This window comes from Equus quagga, chromosome 9 (assembly GCF_021613505.1).
Source record: "Equus quagga isolate Etosha38 chromosome 9, UCLA_HA_Equagga_1.0, whole genome shotgun sequence".
NCBI classification, from domain to species: Eukaryota; Metazoa; Chordata; class Mammalia; order Perissodactyla; family Equidae; genus Equus; species Equus quagga.
In genome coordinates, this window is record NC_060275.1 from 40,037,143 (window position 1) to 40,053,595 (window position 16,453).

Consider the following 16,453-nt stretch of genomic DNA (forward strand, 5'->3'; position numbering starts at 1 on the left):
CTGACATCTTTTATTCTGCATCAGGTTAGCAATATCATGTCTTTCATGATATAAAACAGAGGTCAGCAAATTACAGCCCATGGACCAAGCCTGGACATGAGCCCTTTTTGTACAGCCCAAAAGCTAAGAATTTGTAAAGGATTGTAAAAACAAAACAAAGAGGAGTATGTAACAGAGACTTCATGTGGCCCACAAAACCTAAAACTTTTACTCTACAGACCTTTATAGAAAAAGTGTGTCAATCCTTGGTATAGAATTTTGCCTGAAGTACTTTAAGAGGAAACAATATAGAGTCTTTGTATCACTTATCCATTGCTGTGCTATTGCTGTGTAACAACCAGTCACAAAAATGCAGGTCATACAGCATCATGAACATTCATTTTAGCTCACTTGTGCTGGGTGGTTCTGCTGATCTCGGCGGGCTCAGGATGACTCACTCACATGTATGCTGTAGGGCATAGGTCAACTAAACACCATTACTGATCTCGCTCATTTGGGCTGGGCTTTCACAGGCCTAGGGCCTTGGCTGGGAAAACCAGGCTGACTCAGCTCTGTACAATGTTGTCTCTCATACCTCTCGGGAAGCCAGATCTCATGGCTTAAGAGAGGGAACAGAAGCTCACAAGGCCTCTTGCAGCCAAGGCTCAGAACTGGTACATTATCATTCCTGCTACATTTTATCTGCCAAGGCAAGTCACAGGACCAGCCTAGAGTCAAGGGGCAAGGGATTAGACTCCACCTCTTGATGGCAGATGCTGCAAAGTCACACTGCAAAGGACGGTGAACACTGGGAGGAGAAAATTATTGGGACTATTATTACAATCAGATTACCACAATCTTAGTTAGCAGTTATTTAGTAATTCCACACATGGTTGAGGATATTGCACACCGGATTGCATGTAGGATTACCAATCTTGGGTAGGATGTTAGTACTCATGACCACATTTGCTTTCAGAGTATTTCAATAACTTTGGGTTTTGCTCTTTATTCACCCTACCAATATTAATTGAAAACAATAATGCTATTTCCTTTTCACAGTTTGTATAGTGAAGTTTAAGCAAAAAATTTTCATTTCTGGAAATTGTCTTCAAGCTCAGATTAGCAAAATGGACCAGGTTCTTCATGTAAAACAATTTTCCCAAAGACATAATTTGGAAAGAGATAGGATAATCAAATCAGACTTGTGCATATCTCGTGTTTAAATACAGTACTTGAAAAGAACTATCAAAAGTTTTTGGAATGATTATATTGTTAATTAAAAACTAATGTTTGTTCCAAGACTTTGGATAGCTGAGCTGGTGATTTCCCTCTGAGTAACCTGACGACGTCTACTTATTTTTTTGGAACAGAAAGTGACCAGTCAACACTGGTTTGCAAGCAAAAGCTCTTGTGTGTAGTACATCGGGAGAGAGTTAATCATGCTAAACATGACAGGCCACCTGCCTTCAGTCTATGCAATGGAGAGATATATACAGTCAGATAAAATGATATATCAGATTATTTAGTGGAATGTAAGTGTTCCATGACATAGATTATTTCTGTAAATACATATTAAGTGGAAATATGTCTCGTTTTCTAACTCTTGGGAAGATAATATGGTTAATAAATTGTCTTTTAAAGTGTGCTTTGTTAGGATATTTGTATTTAAAACACGTTAGAACCAATGTTTAGAATACTAGCATAAATTGTGATTATCAGTTAAAGTTAATTTCTTTCTCTTTGGCATCATACCATCACTAAGCTCCCCATCCTCTATGTAAAACAACTAATCTTTATAGAGAATGTTCAGCTCATCAAACAAAACATTGAGACGTGTATGTTCAAACTACAGGAATTTATCAGACCTCAGTGTTTATTACTATGTCTTGGCAGATTCTAAACTTTTAAGCTCCAAGCAGTCTTTGCTGGATGATGTACCAAACCTAATTATGTACCAACCTTTGAAAAGGTTTGTCATGAACTCTGTCATTAGCATAACAAGAACAGAGTGTGAGGTCTTATTTATTAACTTCTTCCAGATGATATTCAACATAATAATGCTTTTCTTAACATCAAAAATAGATCCTTTCCTTAGGCTGTGTCAATCATCATGAAACTACTGGGGTCAAATCAAACTTCTTATTATACTATAAATAAGCATAGCAAAATGGATGATTTTTCTGTGCTCTTAGCTGAAATAAAGAATAAAATTATTAAACTTTTCTAAATTGCTCTGTACAGTAACAGCCATATACTGATCAACAGTATTTTCAGATGACGCCTGTTTACAAATGGTCAGCTCTGGGATAATAATTTCTGTTGCAATTAACAGGTTCTTTTTACAAATTTATCATCTGTACTGTTTTGATTTTCAGTCAATATTTTCAGTAAATACAAAACTACATTTCATGGCAGCATCACTTATTCATTTGTATTAAGATGCTGTTACTGCATTAATTTTTCTATTTATTGTTTTTCATAATGTATCTTTTCCATATAATAGGCAGAGACTGTATTTTTTTTTACAAAGTAGTGTTTTTATATGTTGAAATAAGAAATATTTCATGTATATAAAAATATCTGTAACATATATGTAAAGTATAAAGAATACTGATAAATTTGAATATCTGTGCACCCATAACTCACATTAAGAAACAGAACCATGGGGCCGGCTGGTGGTGCAGCGGTTAAGTTCAAATGTTCCACTTCTCGGTGGCCGGGGGTTCACCGGTTCAGATCCCAGGTGTGGACATGGCACCGCTTAGCAAGCCATGCTGTGGTAGGTGTCTCACATATAAAGTAGAGGAAAATGGTCACAGATGTTAGCTCAGGGCCAGTCTTCCTCAGCAAAAAGAGGAGAATTGGCAGATGTTAGCTCAGGGCTAATCTTCCTCAGGAAAAAAAAAAAAGAAAAAGAACCTCTCCCAAATCACATTTAGTTATATATATTATATATAAATATGCTAATATTATATGTCATAGAGTTTTATATATTTAATCTCATATAATTTGTAACTGTCTTATTCATTCACTAATATTAGTTAGACCATCTGAAAATAATAAAAGTTTTGATTTTTACTTTCTTCCAATCATGATTTTATCCATTTTCCCTCTTCTATTGCTTAGGCAAGATCCTTTAGTGCTCTGTTAAATGGAAGCAATAAAAATGTGCACACTTTATTTTTCTGTTCCTGATTTTTAAAATGAGACTTTAAATGTTTCACGATTAAATATTACTTTTTAGAGATCATTTTGTATAATTTACTATAAATTGTGACCATGTATTGAATTTTATGAATGCTTTTTCTATATCTATTGAAATTTTTCTGCTGTTAAATTTTTCTTCTTTATTCTTTAATCCTTAAATTTAATGAGTTGCGTAAATGGATTTTCAATTGTTAAACTTTTTTTCCTGGGATAGACTTGTTTTATTTTTTTTTACTATATTGTTGGGATTTATTTTGACAGTTATTTATTTAGAATTTTTCCGTCTATGCTCTTTAGTAACATTAGCCTTTAAGTTTTCTTGTCTGGTTTTGGTAGCAAGGTGTTTACAACCTCTATTGAATTGGAGACTGTTTCTTCATTTTCTATTCTCTAAAATAAATAATGTAATATTTTAATTATTTTTCTTGAATGTTTGGCTGAATTTATGTTTAAATTTTTAGGGAGATATTAAACTATTGATACAAATTATTTATTGGTTAAACAACTATTTGGGCTTTCTATTTATTCTTAATTCGCTATTGGCAAGTTATAATTTTTTCTTTTAAAAATTTGTTCTTTTGGTTGAATTTTAAATGTACCAATACAATATTGTTGATAATATCTTTTATTTTTGTCTTTCTTTACATGTAGTCATTCCTCCTTTACATTAATTAGGTTGTATTTGATTCTTCGATTTCTTCTCTTTTGTCTTGCTCAATTTTGCCATTTGTGCTGAATTTTTCAAAGTAGTAATTTCTGACCTTTTAAATTCTCTCTATGGTTTTTCCTGTTGATTTGCTTTCTATTTTATTAATTTCAGATATTATTACTCCCTTCTCTTCCTTCTACTTTCTTTGGGTTTGTTTTCCCCCATGTTCTTACTTTGGATGCTTAGATCACTAATTTCCAACTTTTTTCCCTTTCTAATATAATTATTTAAAGCCACAGGTTTCCCTTGACATATCATAGAGATAATAAAAAGGTTTGGATTGGCAACTCAGACTCATATGAAGCAGAGATTTACTCAGCATGCTGCTTTACTAAATGCTGTTATAAGTAATATTGTGTCTAACTTTTTAAAATTGAATTATAATTCGTATACCATAAAATTCACCTCTTTAAAGTGTACAATTTGGTGTTTTTAATATAATCACAAGGTTGTGCAACCATCTCCATTATCTAATTCTAGAACACTTTCGTAACCCAAAAGGAATCCCTATACCTTTAGCAGCCACTCTCCATTCCCTCTCCACCCAGTCTCTGGTGACCACAAGTCTACATGCCTTTCATCGTGGGGCTGGTGGCTGTTAACTAGTTCCTGGTGAAGATGGGCACAATCACCACCTTTGAGCACGCCCACACCACGCGGATGATGAAATTCAGTGTAAGCTGCGGTAGGGTTGCTGTGGAGGCCAAGAACCCGGCCGACTTGCCCACGGTGGTGGAAGGGCTGAAGCAGCTGGCCAAGTCAGACCCCATAGTGCAGTGCATCATTGAGGAGTCAGTTGGGGAAGCACATATCACTGGTGCTGGGGAGCTGCACCTGGCAATCTCCCTGATGGACCACACCTGCATCGCTATCAAGAAATCCCATGGGATGGTCTCCTACCGTGAGACAGTCAGCAAAGAGTCAAAAGTACCCTGCCTGTCCAAGCTCGCCAGCAGGCACAATCAGCTGTACTTGAAGGTGCTACCCTTCCCCAATGACCTGGCTGCGGACACCAAGTGCAAGGTGTCTGCTTCTGCCAGGAGCTCAAGCAAGCATTGGCCTGCTACCTGGTAGAGAAGTATGAGTAGGATGTGGCCTAGGTCCTCAAGATCTGGTGCTTTGGTCCTGCCAGCACTGGCCCCAACATCCTCACTGCCATCATCAAGGATATGCAGTGCTTCAATGAGATCAGGGATCAAGTGTAGTGGCTGGCTTCCAGTGGGGGCATTGAGCAAGGAGAATACGCGTGCCGTGCACTTCCATGTCCATAACATAATGCTGCCCACGGCGTGCTGGCTCTATGCCAGGGGGCTGACCATTAGCCCTGGGTCATGGAGCCCATCTACTTTGTGGAGATCCACTGCCAGAACAAGTGGTCAGTGGCATCTACAGTGTCCTGGAAGTGGGACCACGTCTTTGAGGAGTCCCAGGTGGCGGGCACCCCCATGTTTGTCGTGAAGGCCTACCTGCCTGTCAACTAGTCCTTTGGCTTCATGGCCGACCTGAGGTTCACACGGGGGGATCCAGGCTTTCCCTTAGGGTGTATTTGACCACCGGCAGATCCTGCTGGGAGACCCCTCAGTCAACACCAGGTGCCCCAGCCAGGTGGTGGTGGAGATGCGCAAGCACAAAGGCCTGATGGATGGCATCCCAGCCCGGGGCAACTTCCTGGCCGAATTGTAGCCGGCCCTCCCGCAGCCCCACTGCCACAGGCAGACTCTGAGCAGCACCAGCCCCAGCCGACGTCAGGCCCCAGCCACAGTCCCCGACCTTCCCCTCGCTGCACCTCGAGACGGTTCAAACACAGTGACGCTGCACCTGACAGGTTTCTGGGGCCCACTCCGCAGCATCACTCAACGTAAATATTGATGTCACTTCTCTTGATATTTATTTCAAGATTTCAGACGTAACAAAAACGCCCTCACAGCAGAGACTTGTTTGGCCTTTAGGGGTAGGGGAGGCAGGATGGACGCCATTTTGGACATTTCATATAATGAATTCATAAAATAGTTGGCTTTCTGTGTCTATCTTCTTTTAAACGAGAATTTTGTCAAGGTTCCCTTTTACAGCCGAATGATATTCCATTGTATGCATGTTCCATGCATTGTTTATACATTCATCCTAGATGGATATTTGAGTCGTTCCCACTTTGGGGCTGTTATAAATAATGTTGTTAAAGGTTGGAGTACAAGATTTTATGAGAATATATCTTTTCATTTCTTAGGACTGGAATTGCTGGGTCATTTGTTAACGTGACATTTAGCTACCTGATTAATTGCCAAATTTCTTTCCAACAAACTGTAATATTTTGCATTTCAAATAGCAATATATGAGGATTCCAGTTTTTTCACACCCCTGTCAACTCTTGTTATTATTATTTTTTTAACTTTGTTGTAGCCATCTCATTGGGTGTGAAGTGGCATCTTCTTGTGGTTTAGATTTGCAATTCCCTAATGACTAATGATGATTAGAATATTTAAATGTGCTTACTGGCCATTTGTATAGCTACTTTGGAGAAATGTCTGTTCAAATCTTTTACCCATTTTTAAATTGCGTTGGTTGCCTTTTTTTGAGTTGTAAGAATTCTTTACATATTCTAGAAACTAAACCTTTATCAGATATATGATTTGCAAATGTTTCCACTCATAGTAGGGATTGTATTTTCACTTTCATTATAATGTCCTTTGCAGCACAAAGTTTTTATTTTGATGAAGCCAATCTATGTACTTTTTAAAATTTTTTGGTTTTTTTTATGTCATGTCAGAGAAACTATCTCCTAATCCAAGGTCACAAATATTTACGCCTCAATTTTCTTCTAAGAGCTTTATAGTTTTAGCTACTGCGTTTAAGTCTATGATCCATTTTGAGTTAATTTTTTAATGTAGTTTGAGGTGGGAGTCAAATTTCGTTCTTTTACATGTATATATCCAGTTGTCCTAGCACCATCTGTTGAAAAAGACTGCAGTATTCTTTTCTCGTTGAAGAATCTTGGCATCCTTGTAAAAATCAAGTCACCATAGATATGGATGTATTTCAGGAATTTCAATTCTATTCTATTGATCTATATGTCCATCCTTATGCCAGTATCACACTGTCTTGATTATTATAGCTTTGTAGTAATATTTGAAATCAGGAAGTGTAATTCCTCCAACTTTGTTCTTCCTTTTCAAGATTATTTTGGCTAATCTGCTTCCCTTGCATTTCCATGTGAATTTTAGGATCAGTTTGACAATCTCTGCCAAAAGAAAAAAAAGGCTATTGGAATTTGATAAGAATTGCAGTGACTCTCAATCAATTTGAGGAGTTTTGGCATCTTAACAAGATTCTATCTTTGAGTCCACCAGCAGGATATCTTTCCTCTTATTTAGGTCTTTAATATTTTTCAACAGTGTGTTGTAGATTTTAGTGAACAAGTCTTGCAATTCTTTTGTTAAATATATTCTTAAGTATTTTATTCTTTTTGATGCCTTTTATTTTATTTTATTTTGGATGCCTTTTATTTCATTTTCTTGTGTGATTACTCTGGCTAGAATCACCAGAAGAATATTGAGTAGAAAGGACAAAGTGTAGATATGCTTGTCTTTTTTCCTGATCTTAGGGGAAAGCTTTCATTCTTTACCATAAAGTATGATGTTAGCTGTGGATTTTTCACAGAGTTCCTTTATCGTGTTGAGGAAGTTCATTTCTATTCCTATTTTGTTGAGTGTTTTTACCATGAATGGGATTAAATTTTGTCAAATACTTTTTCTCATTTATTGAAGTGACCTTGTGGTTTCTTCCCTTTATTCTGTTAAAATGGATTTTCACATGTTGAAATGTTTCTAGGATAAATCTCATTTGGACATGGTGTATAATCCTTTTTACATGCTACTGGATTTGGTTTGCTAGTATTTGTGAGGATTTTTATATCCATGTTCATAAGGGGTATTTTGTGTATAATTTTATTTTCTCGTAATGTCTTTGTCTAGTTTTGGTGTCAAGGTAATATGGGGCTCATAGAATGTGTTGGCAAGTGGTCCCTTCTCTTCTGTTTTTTGGCAAAAGTTGTGAAGGATCAGTGTTAATTCTTTAAATCTTTGATGGTATTCACCAGTGAGTGCATTTGGTTAAGGACTTTTCTTTGTGGGAGGATTTTTACTAATTTAATTTCCTTAATTGTTATAATTCTATGCAGATTTTCTATTTTTCATGAGTCTATTTTGATAGTTTATGGCTTTCTAGGAATTTGTCCATTTCATCTAGGTTATCTAATTTATTGGAATAACATTGTTTGTAGCATTCCATTGTAAACCTTTCTGCAAGGTTGTTAGTAATATCCCTTTTTCATTCTTGGTTTTAGTACTTTGAGTATTGTCTTTCTTTTTTCCTCTGGGTCAGTCAAGCTTAATCTTTTCTCAATTTTTTAAATCTTTTCAAGGAACCACTTTTGGTTCTGTTGATTTTCTCTAATGTTTTGCTATTCTCCATTTCATTTATCTCTAATATTATCTCCTTTCGCTGCTTCCTTTGGACTTAGTTTTCTCTTTTTCTTAGGGTGGGAGGTTAGGTTATTAATTTGAGTTCTTTCTTCTTTTTAAATGTAGATATATACAGCTATAAATTTCCCTCTGAGCATTGATTTCACTAACCTGCATAAGTTTAGGTATGTTGTGTTTTTGTTTTCATTCATCTCAAATAATTTTCAATTTACCTTATTATTTCTTTTTGACCCGTTGTTTATTTAGGCTTGCGTTTAAAATTCACATATTTGGTAATTTCCAAAATTTTCCTTGGTTATTGATTTCTATTTTTACCATAGAAAATGGTAAAAATTTCTATCACATTCTACCAAAGGAGATATTTTGTATGACGTCAACACTTTTCAATATATTGAGATGTGTTTATGGCTTAATATATGCTCTGTTATGGAGAATGTTACATGTGCACTAGGAGAAAAATGTGTTTTCTACTCTTGGTGGAATATTCTATAGTTGTCTCTTAGGTCTGGTTGGTTTATGGTGTTTTCAGGTCTACTATTTACTTGCCTATCTTCTGTCTAGTTATTTTATCCATTATTTAAAGTGGGCAACTGAAGTCTCCACTATTATTGTTGACTTATCTGTCTCTTCCTTCAATTATGTCAGCTTTTTACTTCATGTATTTTGAGGCTCTCTTGTTAAGTCTGTATGTGTGTATAATTGTTATATCTTCCTGGTGGTTTGGGCCTTTTGTCGTTATAAAATGTCCTTTATCTCTAGTAATAATTTTTGTCTTAAAGTTTATTTTGTCTGGTATTAGTATGTCTACTCCAGCTGTCTTTTGTTTACTCTTTGCATGTTATATCTTTTAACATCTTCTTACTTTCAAACTGTTTTTGTCTCTCAATCTAAAATGTGTGTCTTGTAGATAACATATAGCTGATCATATTTTTTTAAACTATCTTGCAAATCTCTGACTATTGATTGGAGAGTTTAATCCATTTATATTTAGCATAATTAATGATAAAGTAGCATTTAAATTTGTCACTTTGTTATTTTTTTCTGGATAGCTTATGTCTTTCTTTTCCTTTGTTCCTCCATTATAGTAAATAGATGTTTTCTAGTGTACCATTTTAATTTCCTTATCATTTGTCTTACTATATAGTTTTGAATTTTTTTTTAGTGTTTATGGTGGAGGTTACAATTAACACCATAAATTATAATAATCTAATTCAGATTAATGCTATTGTAATTTCAATAATGAACATTAACTTTCCTTCTATGTAGCTCCATTTCACCTTTCCTTCTGTTGTTATTGTCAGAAATTATGTCTTTATACACTTGTGCCTACCAATAGAGATTTAAAATTATTCCTTATAAAGTTGCATTTTAAATCAAATAGGAGGAAAAAAGAATTACAAACAAAAAATGTTTATACTGTCTTTTATATTTAACTAATGCTTAATACATAGTTACCTTTCTTCGTAGTCCTATGCCATGTATTTCTTCATGCAGATTCAAGTTACTGTTTTCTTTTCATTCGGCCTGAATGACTCCTTTTATTTTTTGTAGGCAAGTCTGCTAGTGACAAATTACCAGTCTTTGTTTGTCTATGAATGCCTTAATTTCTCTTTCATTCTTTTTTTGGTGTTTTTTTTTTTTTTTTGAGGGTGATTAGCCCTGAGCTAACATCTGCTGCCAATCCTCCTCTTTTGGCTGAGGAAGACTGGCCCTGAGGTAACATCCATGCCCATCTTCCTTTGCTTTATATGTGGGATGCCTACCACAGCTTGGCTTGCTGAGCGGTGCCATGTCCGCACCCGGCATCCAAACCAGTGAACTCCAGGCTGCCAAAGCAGACCGTGCAAACTTAACCACTGCCCCACCGGGCCAGCCCTCTCCTTCATTCTTGAAGGATAGTTTTGCCAGATTAAAACTTTTGATTGGCAATTTTTTATTCAGCATTTTAAAAATGTCATTCCATTGCCATCTGTACTCCATGATTTCTATTCATAAATCACCTTTTGATCTTATTGATGATTCCTTGTAAGTGATTAATTGACTCCCTCTTGCTGCTCAGAGATTCTTTCTCTTTCTTTAGCTTTTCACAGTTTGATTATGATGTATGTAATTTTGTGCATTCTAGTTGGAGTTCCTTGAGCTTCCTAGATGTGTAAATTAATATTTTTCATCATATTTGGAATAGTTTGGCCCTTGCTTCTTAAAATAGTCTTACTACCCCTTTTTCTCTCCCCTCTTTTTTTCAGACTTCCATTATGCATATGATGGTATGTAGGATGGTGTCCTACAGGTCTCAGGCTCTGTTCGTTTGCTTCATTATTTGTTTTTTTCTTTTCCTCAGACTGGGTAATCTCAAGTGACCTACCTTCAAATTCACTGATTCTTTTTCTGCATACTCAAATCAGTGATTGAGCCCCTCTAGTGAATTTTTCATTTCATTTATTATACTTCTGAATTCCAGAATATCTATCTGGTTCCTTTTTACTTTTTTTACTGATATTCTTTATCTCATACCTTTAAAAAATTCTTTAGACTTAGTTTCCTTAGCTCTTAGAACATATTTCAAATAGATGATGTAAAGTCTTTATCTAGTAAGTCTAAAATTTGGATCTCCTCAGGGACAATTTGTATTGATTAATATTTTTAATTAATAAACTTTATTTTTAGAGTAATTTCAGGTTTACAGAAAATTAGTTGGTGGTGTAGAGTTCCCATATACCCACTATCTCCCCCCACACAGTTTCAAGTATTATTAACATCTTTCATTAGTATTGTACATTTGTTATAGTTGATGAACCAATATTGATACATTATTATGAACTAAAGTCAGTATTTTCCTATAGGGCTCATTCTTTGTGTTGTATAGTTCTATGGGTTTTGACAAATGTGTAATATTATACCAATGCTTCTTAGCCTTTTTCTGCCTGAAGTGTGACAAGAAGGCTGGAGGGGGCTGGAGTTGAGTATCTCCCCTCCTTACATCAGTTAGTCTCTGGTAAAATAGTTTCCCTTGAGGTCAGGTGAAACAGAACACTCTTGGCATATTTCAGAATGGTTATTTTTTACCCTGGTCATAATTTAAAATAGTTACTTTTCCTTTCCTCCTTCTGAAAGCAGGAAGGAATATTTCTGCACCGTTTTGCTGTGAGTCCCTGGTGGGGCTCCTGGAGATAAAAGTAATGAAAGTGTGAGTGGCCCTCTGAGACTGGTTTCCAGGAGCTTTTAATTCTCAAGCTAGTCCACACTCAGCCTCCAACAGTTCAGTCTAAGAGAAGTCTAAGTTCTTCTGCCCATCCTTGGCTTCAGCACCTTCTGCTCCCGGTAAACTGTGATTCTCTGTATTAATCTCTCTGGGTTTTGGGGTGTCAGTATGCATTGTGACCTCAATTCCCTGACAGATCTAAGAAAAGTTGTCAATTTTCAGTTTATTCAGCTTTTTTCTTTTTGTGAGCACAGAGTGATAACTTCCAAAGTTTTTTCATGTCAGAGCAAAAATTGGAATTTTTAAACTGATTTTTGGCAAAGATCTGTTTGCTTTTTTCTGAAATGGGCTATGCTTCCTTATTTTTGTTTTGCTTTTTGCATACTTCATGAATTTTTGTTGAAAACTGGATATTTAAAATACACTGTGAAAACGGTGGACATCAGACCCTTCCCCTTCCCCATGGTTTGTTTTCATTGCTAATTTTTGTAGTTGCTGTTAATTAAGTGACTTTCATGTTATTACTCTAAAGTCTGTATTTTTTTTTTGTACATATTTGGCCCCTGATGTCTCTACTCAGTTAGTTTAGTGGTCGGTTAATGATTATAGACAGTTATCTCTTTAAATGCCAGGAACCAATACATCTCCCAGCCATTGCCGAGCGTCTCTTTGTACTTGTTGGCGAATGCCTTCTACACTCAGCTGGGCAGTTGATGACTCTGTCTTAGCCTTTACTTCCTGCTGGTGCACGGTCTCAAGGTCAACCAGAGGTGAGAGATTAGGGCCTTATCCAGTCTCTCTTGATCATGCACACAGCCTTATAAGTGTGGTCTTCAGGGGAATGACCAGACAGGTCTACTAATGACGATCTTCAGGAATGAAACTTTTGAAAAACACCAACCTGCTTCTGCTTCTTCTGGTGTCAGAAACGTGACCTTTTCCTTGTCAAAGCTACTGTTGACCTAGAGAGTGGGTGATGGGAATAGGGAAGGTTAAAATGCCACAAAAGTTTCTCTTTTTACTGAGACTCATCTATTTTCTTGAATAAATGCTCCCAGGGTTTTTGGAAGCCTGTGATACATTTTCAGAGTTTTGAAAAAGTTGATTGAGACAATTTTGCCATTTTTTTCTTTGCATTTATGGAGAGGTGGATTTTCAGAGGTCCTTACTCCACCATTTTCTCTGATGTCTGTGCTTAGTTTTTGCCTTTTATTGATTTTTGTTGTTCAAGATAAAAATTCAAAATAGGAATTTCTGGGGCACACACTGTGAATATTTGCATGGCCTTCTATTTTGTATTGTTTTCCACAATTATATCACAATATCAACTGTGTGAATGTGTCATTATTACCACACCATACCAGATTTTATTTAATCATATAGCTAATTTATCAAATATAAAATTACCTTATTTTCAAGTTGCTCTAGTTTACATTTTTATTACCAAAGAGCAAAAATAATTTCCATGTGTTCATTTAATCTTTCTATCTGCTCTCATTTGAACTTTCTGATGACGAATGGGTAATCTAAGTTTTTTAGCTAACATAAATGAAACCTTTATATATTATTTCTCTTTGTGCCATATTTAGTGAAAATATTTGCTCGTCTGCCTTACGAATTTCTGTCTTGATTCAAAGATGGTAAAGTTATCCTTTTCATATATTGTTAAATTATTAAATTTAAATAATGTATGACTGTTTTATATATCATATTAATTTTTGCAATTTTTAATATATTTTGAAAATATTTGAATTATTTAATCTGTCAGGAATTTACTTCGATATATTACTTTACAGGTAGAGTGTTTTTGATGAGCATGTCTTATTGGAATTTTGGTATAATGATACTGGTTTATCACCCAGGCAGAAACACCAAAAAGTGTCAATTTATTTGAGTCAGTGTTTTTAAGGGTCCTTTTCATATGCAGCTCCATGCAGAAACTGACTACTTCTTAGTGTGATCATTATTTCATTCAAACATGCTCCCTCATTCCTTCATATACTCTGTCATTCCTTCGATGAGTAGGTATTGACACCTACTATGTCTGGGACCCATTGGCTAGGTGCCAAATATACAATTGCTTTGAAATAAATATGTTCCCTGCCCACATGAAACTTACCGTATGTTGAAGAAAAGAGACATCAGGATTGATGTTTTGATTTAGGAAAAGTATTGTTAACATTAAACTTTGGGACATTTTGGTACTGCATTTCATGTGTTGATTTATTCTTAGAACTACTCTCAATTCTGTAACCTCTTGATTTTTTAGTTTGAATCTAGGCTTATTTTTATTTATTTATTTATTTATTTTTAAAGATTTTATTTTTTCCTTTTTCTCCCCAAAGGCCCCCGGTACATAGTTGTGTATTCTTCGTTGTAGGTTCTTCTAGTTGTGGCATGTGGGACGCTGCCTCAGGGTGGTTTGATGAGCAGTGCCATGTCCGCGCCCAGGATTCGAACCAACGAAACACCGGGCCGCCTGCAGCGGAGCGCGCGAACTTAACCACTCGGCCACGGGGCCAGCCCCTTGAATCTAGGTTTATTTTTTAAAGACTTCTTTGAGTTATCTAAAATATAAAGTTCTTTTCTTATATTTTATCTTACAGTTTCATTTATTATCACATGTCTGATTTTCATATAGAGTAGATTGTTTCTTATTCTCATTGTTGATCTATACTTTTGTTTCTTGCAACAGTATTTTAATTATTTCCTTAGAATATTGGATATATTCAGATATTTATAGGGCCAGGCCATCTCTCCACTAGAAACACATGCACCTATTTACCATCAGTTTAGACTTTCTTTGATATTATTGCCCATTTTTTAAAATTTCAGATAATTCTTTAGTGCCAAATAAAATACTGCTAGTATTTTTATATTGGTATTAAATTGGAAAAATTAGATATTTTTATAATAGTCTTCCTAATATGGGACCTAAATTATGTTCTTGTTTATTTCAACATTTTTTCCCATTCCAGTAATATTTTTGTAACATTCCAAAAAAATATTTTTTAACTAGATATAGTTATTAAATGTATCCCTACATAGTTTATATTTCTGTGAATATAAAGATATGTCTTTTTTGGTATGCTTTCATTTCATTGGTGCTAACAATGGTGTTTGATTTTTTTAAAAAAATCATAATATATCATTTGTATAACTTCTTTTCTAAACTCTCATCAATTACTTTGGTTTTGTAGTGGGGATTTTCTGGTACGTAATTATGCTATGTGTAAATAATTTTACTCATTTCTCTACATGTATCATATTTTTAACAGTGAAACTAATAAAACTAGGCTATATCACAAGACCAATTGTACCATACTTTTATGTTTTAAAAATTCATTTAACATAACCTTGGAAATTATGACAAATTTTTGTTAAAGTTGTCTGGAATAGAGGAATCACATAGAAAGGATCTATTAAAATTATTAATGCTTTGTCATCCCAGAAGTTCACCTATTAAGATGGCTTCCCATTCTCTTCTCTGCCAAACACCCTTTCAGAGAAACTCCACCCAAACTTTGTCTGTCTCATTTATTCTTTCAGTCCTTTCGTAAGTACTTTAGTCTATATCTCTTTATTCTGTTGCTCATTTTCTCCTCTAACCCTTACCAGTGCAATAAATGGCAGGATAATTAAAATATTTTATTTTATTTTACTTTACTTTTCATAGATGGAACGTGTCCTGGAGAAAAGGCTGTCAGAGAGAAGCCATGGGAGAGGCAGAATGGAGGTATCCCAAACCTATATAATTTTCATCTATTTATATCACGTTTATTTTATTTTCAACAAAATTATACACCCTATGTTCATTGTGGCATTATTCACAACAGCCAAGACTTGGAAGCAACCTTGGTGCCTATCAAGGGATGAATGGATAAAGAAGATGTGGTATATATACACAACGGAATACTACTTAGTCATAAGAAACGATGAAATCCGGCCATTTGTGACAACGTGAATGGAACTAGAGGGTATTATGCTAAGCGAAATAAGTCAGGGGGAGAAAGTCAAATACCATATGATTTCACTCATAATTAGAAGATAAAAACAAGAACAAACAATCACATAGGGACAGAGATTGGATTGGTGGTTATCAGAGGGGAAGGGAGGAGGGAGGAGGGCAAATGGGGTGATTAGGTACACGTGTGTGATGGTGGGTTGTAATTAGCCTTCGGGTGGGGAGCATGATGTAAGCTATACAGAAATTGAAGTATAATGCTGTACACCTGAAATTTATATAATATTATAAACCAATGTTACCACAATAAAAAAACATTGTAAACATGAAAAAATTTCAGGCATCCTTATGTTTATAAGGTTTTATCAATGAGTATAATCTCAGCTTGTCTTTCAAAAATACTCAGCTATTGATAGTGTATGTTATACCCTATTTCTTTTATTTCCTTTTTCATTTTGAATAATGAATACATAAAGAAGAGTGGATAAACCTAGGCATATATAAATAAATATATATGTATATTTGTGTGTGTAAGGAAGATTAGCCCTGAGGTAACATCTGTTGCGAATCCTCCTCTTTTTGCTTGAGGAAGATTGTCGCTGAGCTGACATCTGTGCCAGTCTTCCTCTATTTTATGTGGGATGCTGCCACAGCGTGGCTTGACAAGCGGTGCTAGATCTGCCCCCAGGATCTGAACCTGCTAACCCTGGGCCGTCAAAGCAGAGCACATGAACTTAACTGCTACGCCGCTGGGTCTCCCTCCTAGATGTATATTTTTAGTAAGTGGATTATGAGGAAAACATCTGAGTAGCCTCCACTTGGCCACAGGTCAACATGTCCAGCACCTCAGAAGTACCCTCTGTACTCCTCCTGAACAAAACCTCATGCTTTCCAATATCCTGACTTTTGTCATA

At 35.5% G+C, this 16,453-nt stretch overlaps 1 protein-coding gene and 1 pseudogene across 1 annotated transcript in view; both read left to right on the forward strand.

The window, feature by feature from the left end:
• Window positions 1–4,465: 4,465 nt before the first annotated feature.
• Window positions 4,466–5,578, forward strand: LOC124244540 (elongation factor 2-like; annotated as a pseudogene).
• A 6,682-nt stretch (window positions 5,579–12,260) lies between these two features.
• CCDC178 (coiled-coil domain containing 178) overlaps window positions 12,261–16,453 on the forward strand; it is a 361,283-nt gene continuing 357,090 nt past the window's right edge. Inside the window, exon 1 of the mRNA XM_046671168.1 lies at window positions 12,261–12,345. Within this exon, the coding sequence (XP_046527124.1) occupies window positions 12,261–12,345 (85 nt within the window). The remainder of the gene's footprint in view (window positions 12,346–16,453) is intronic.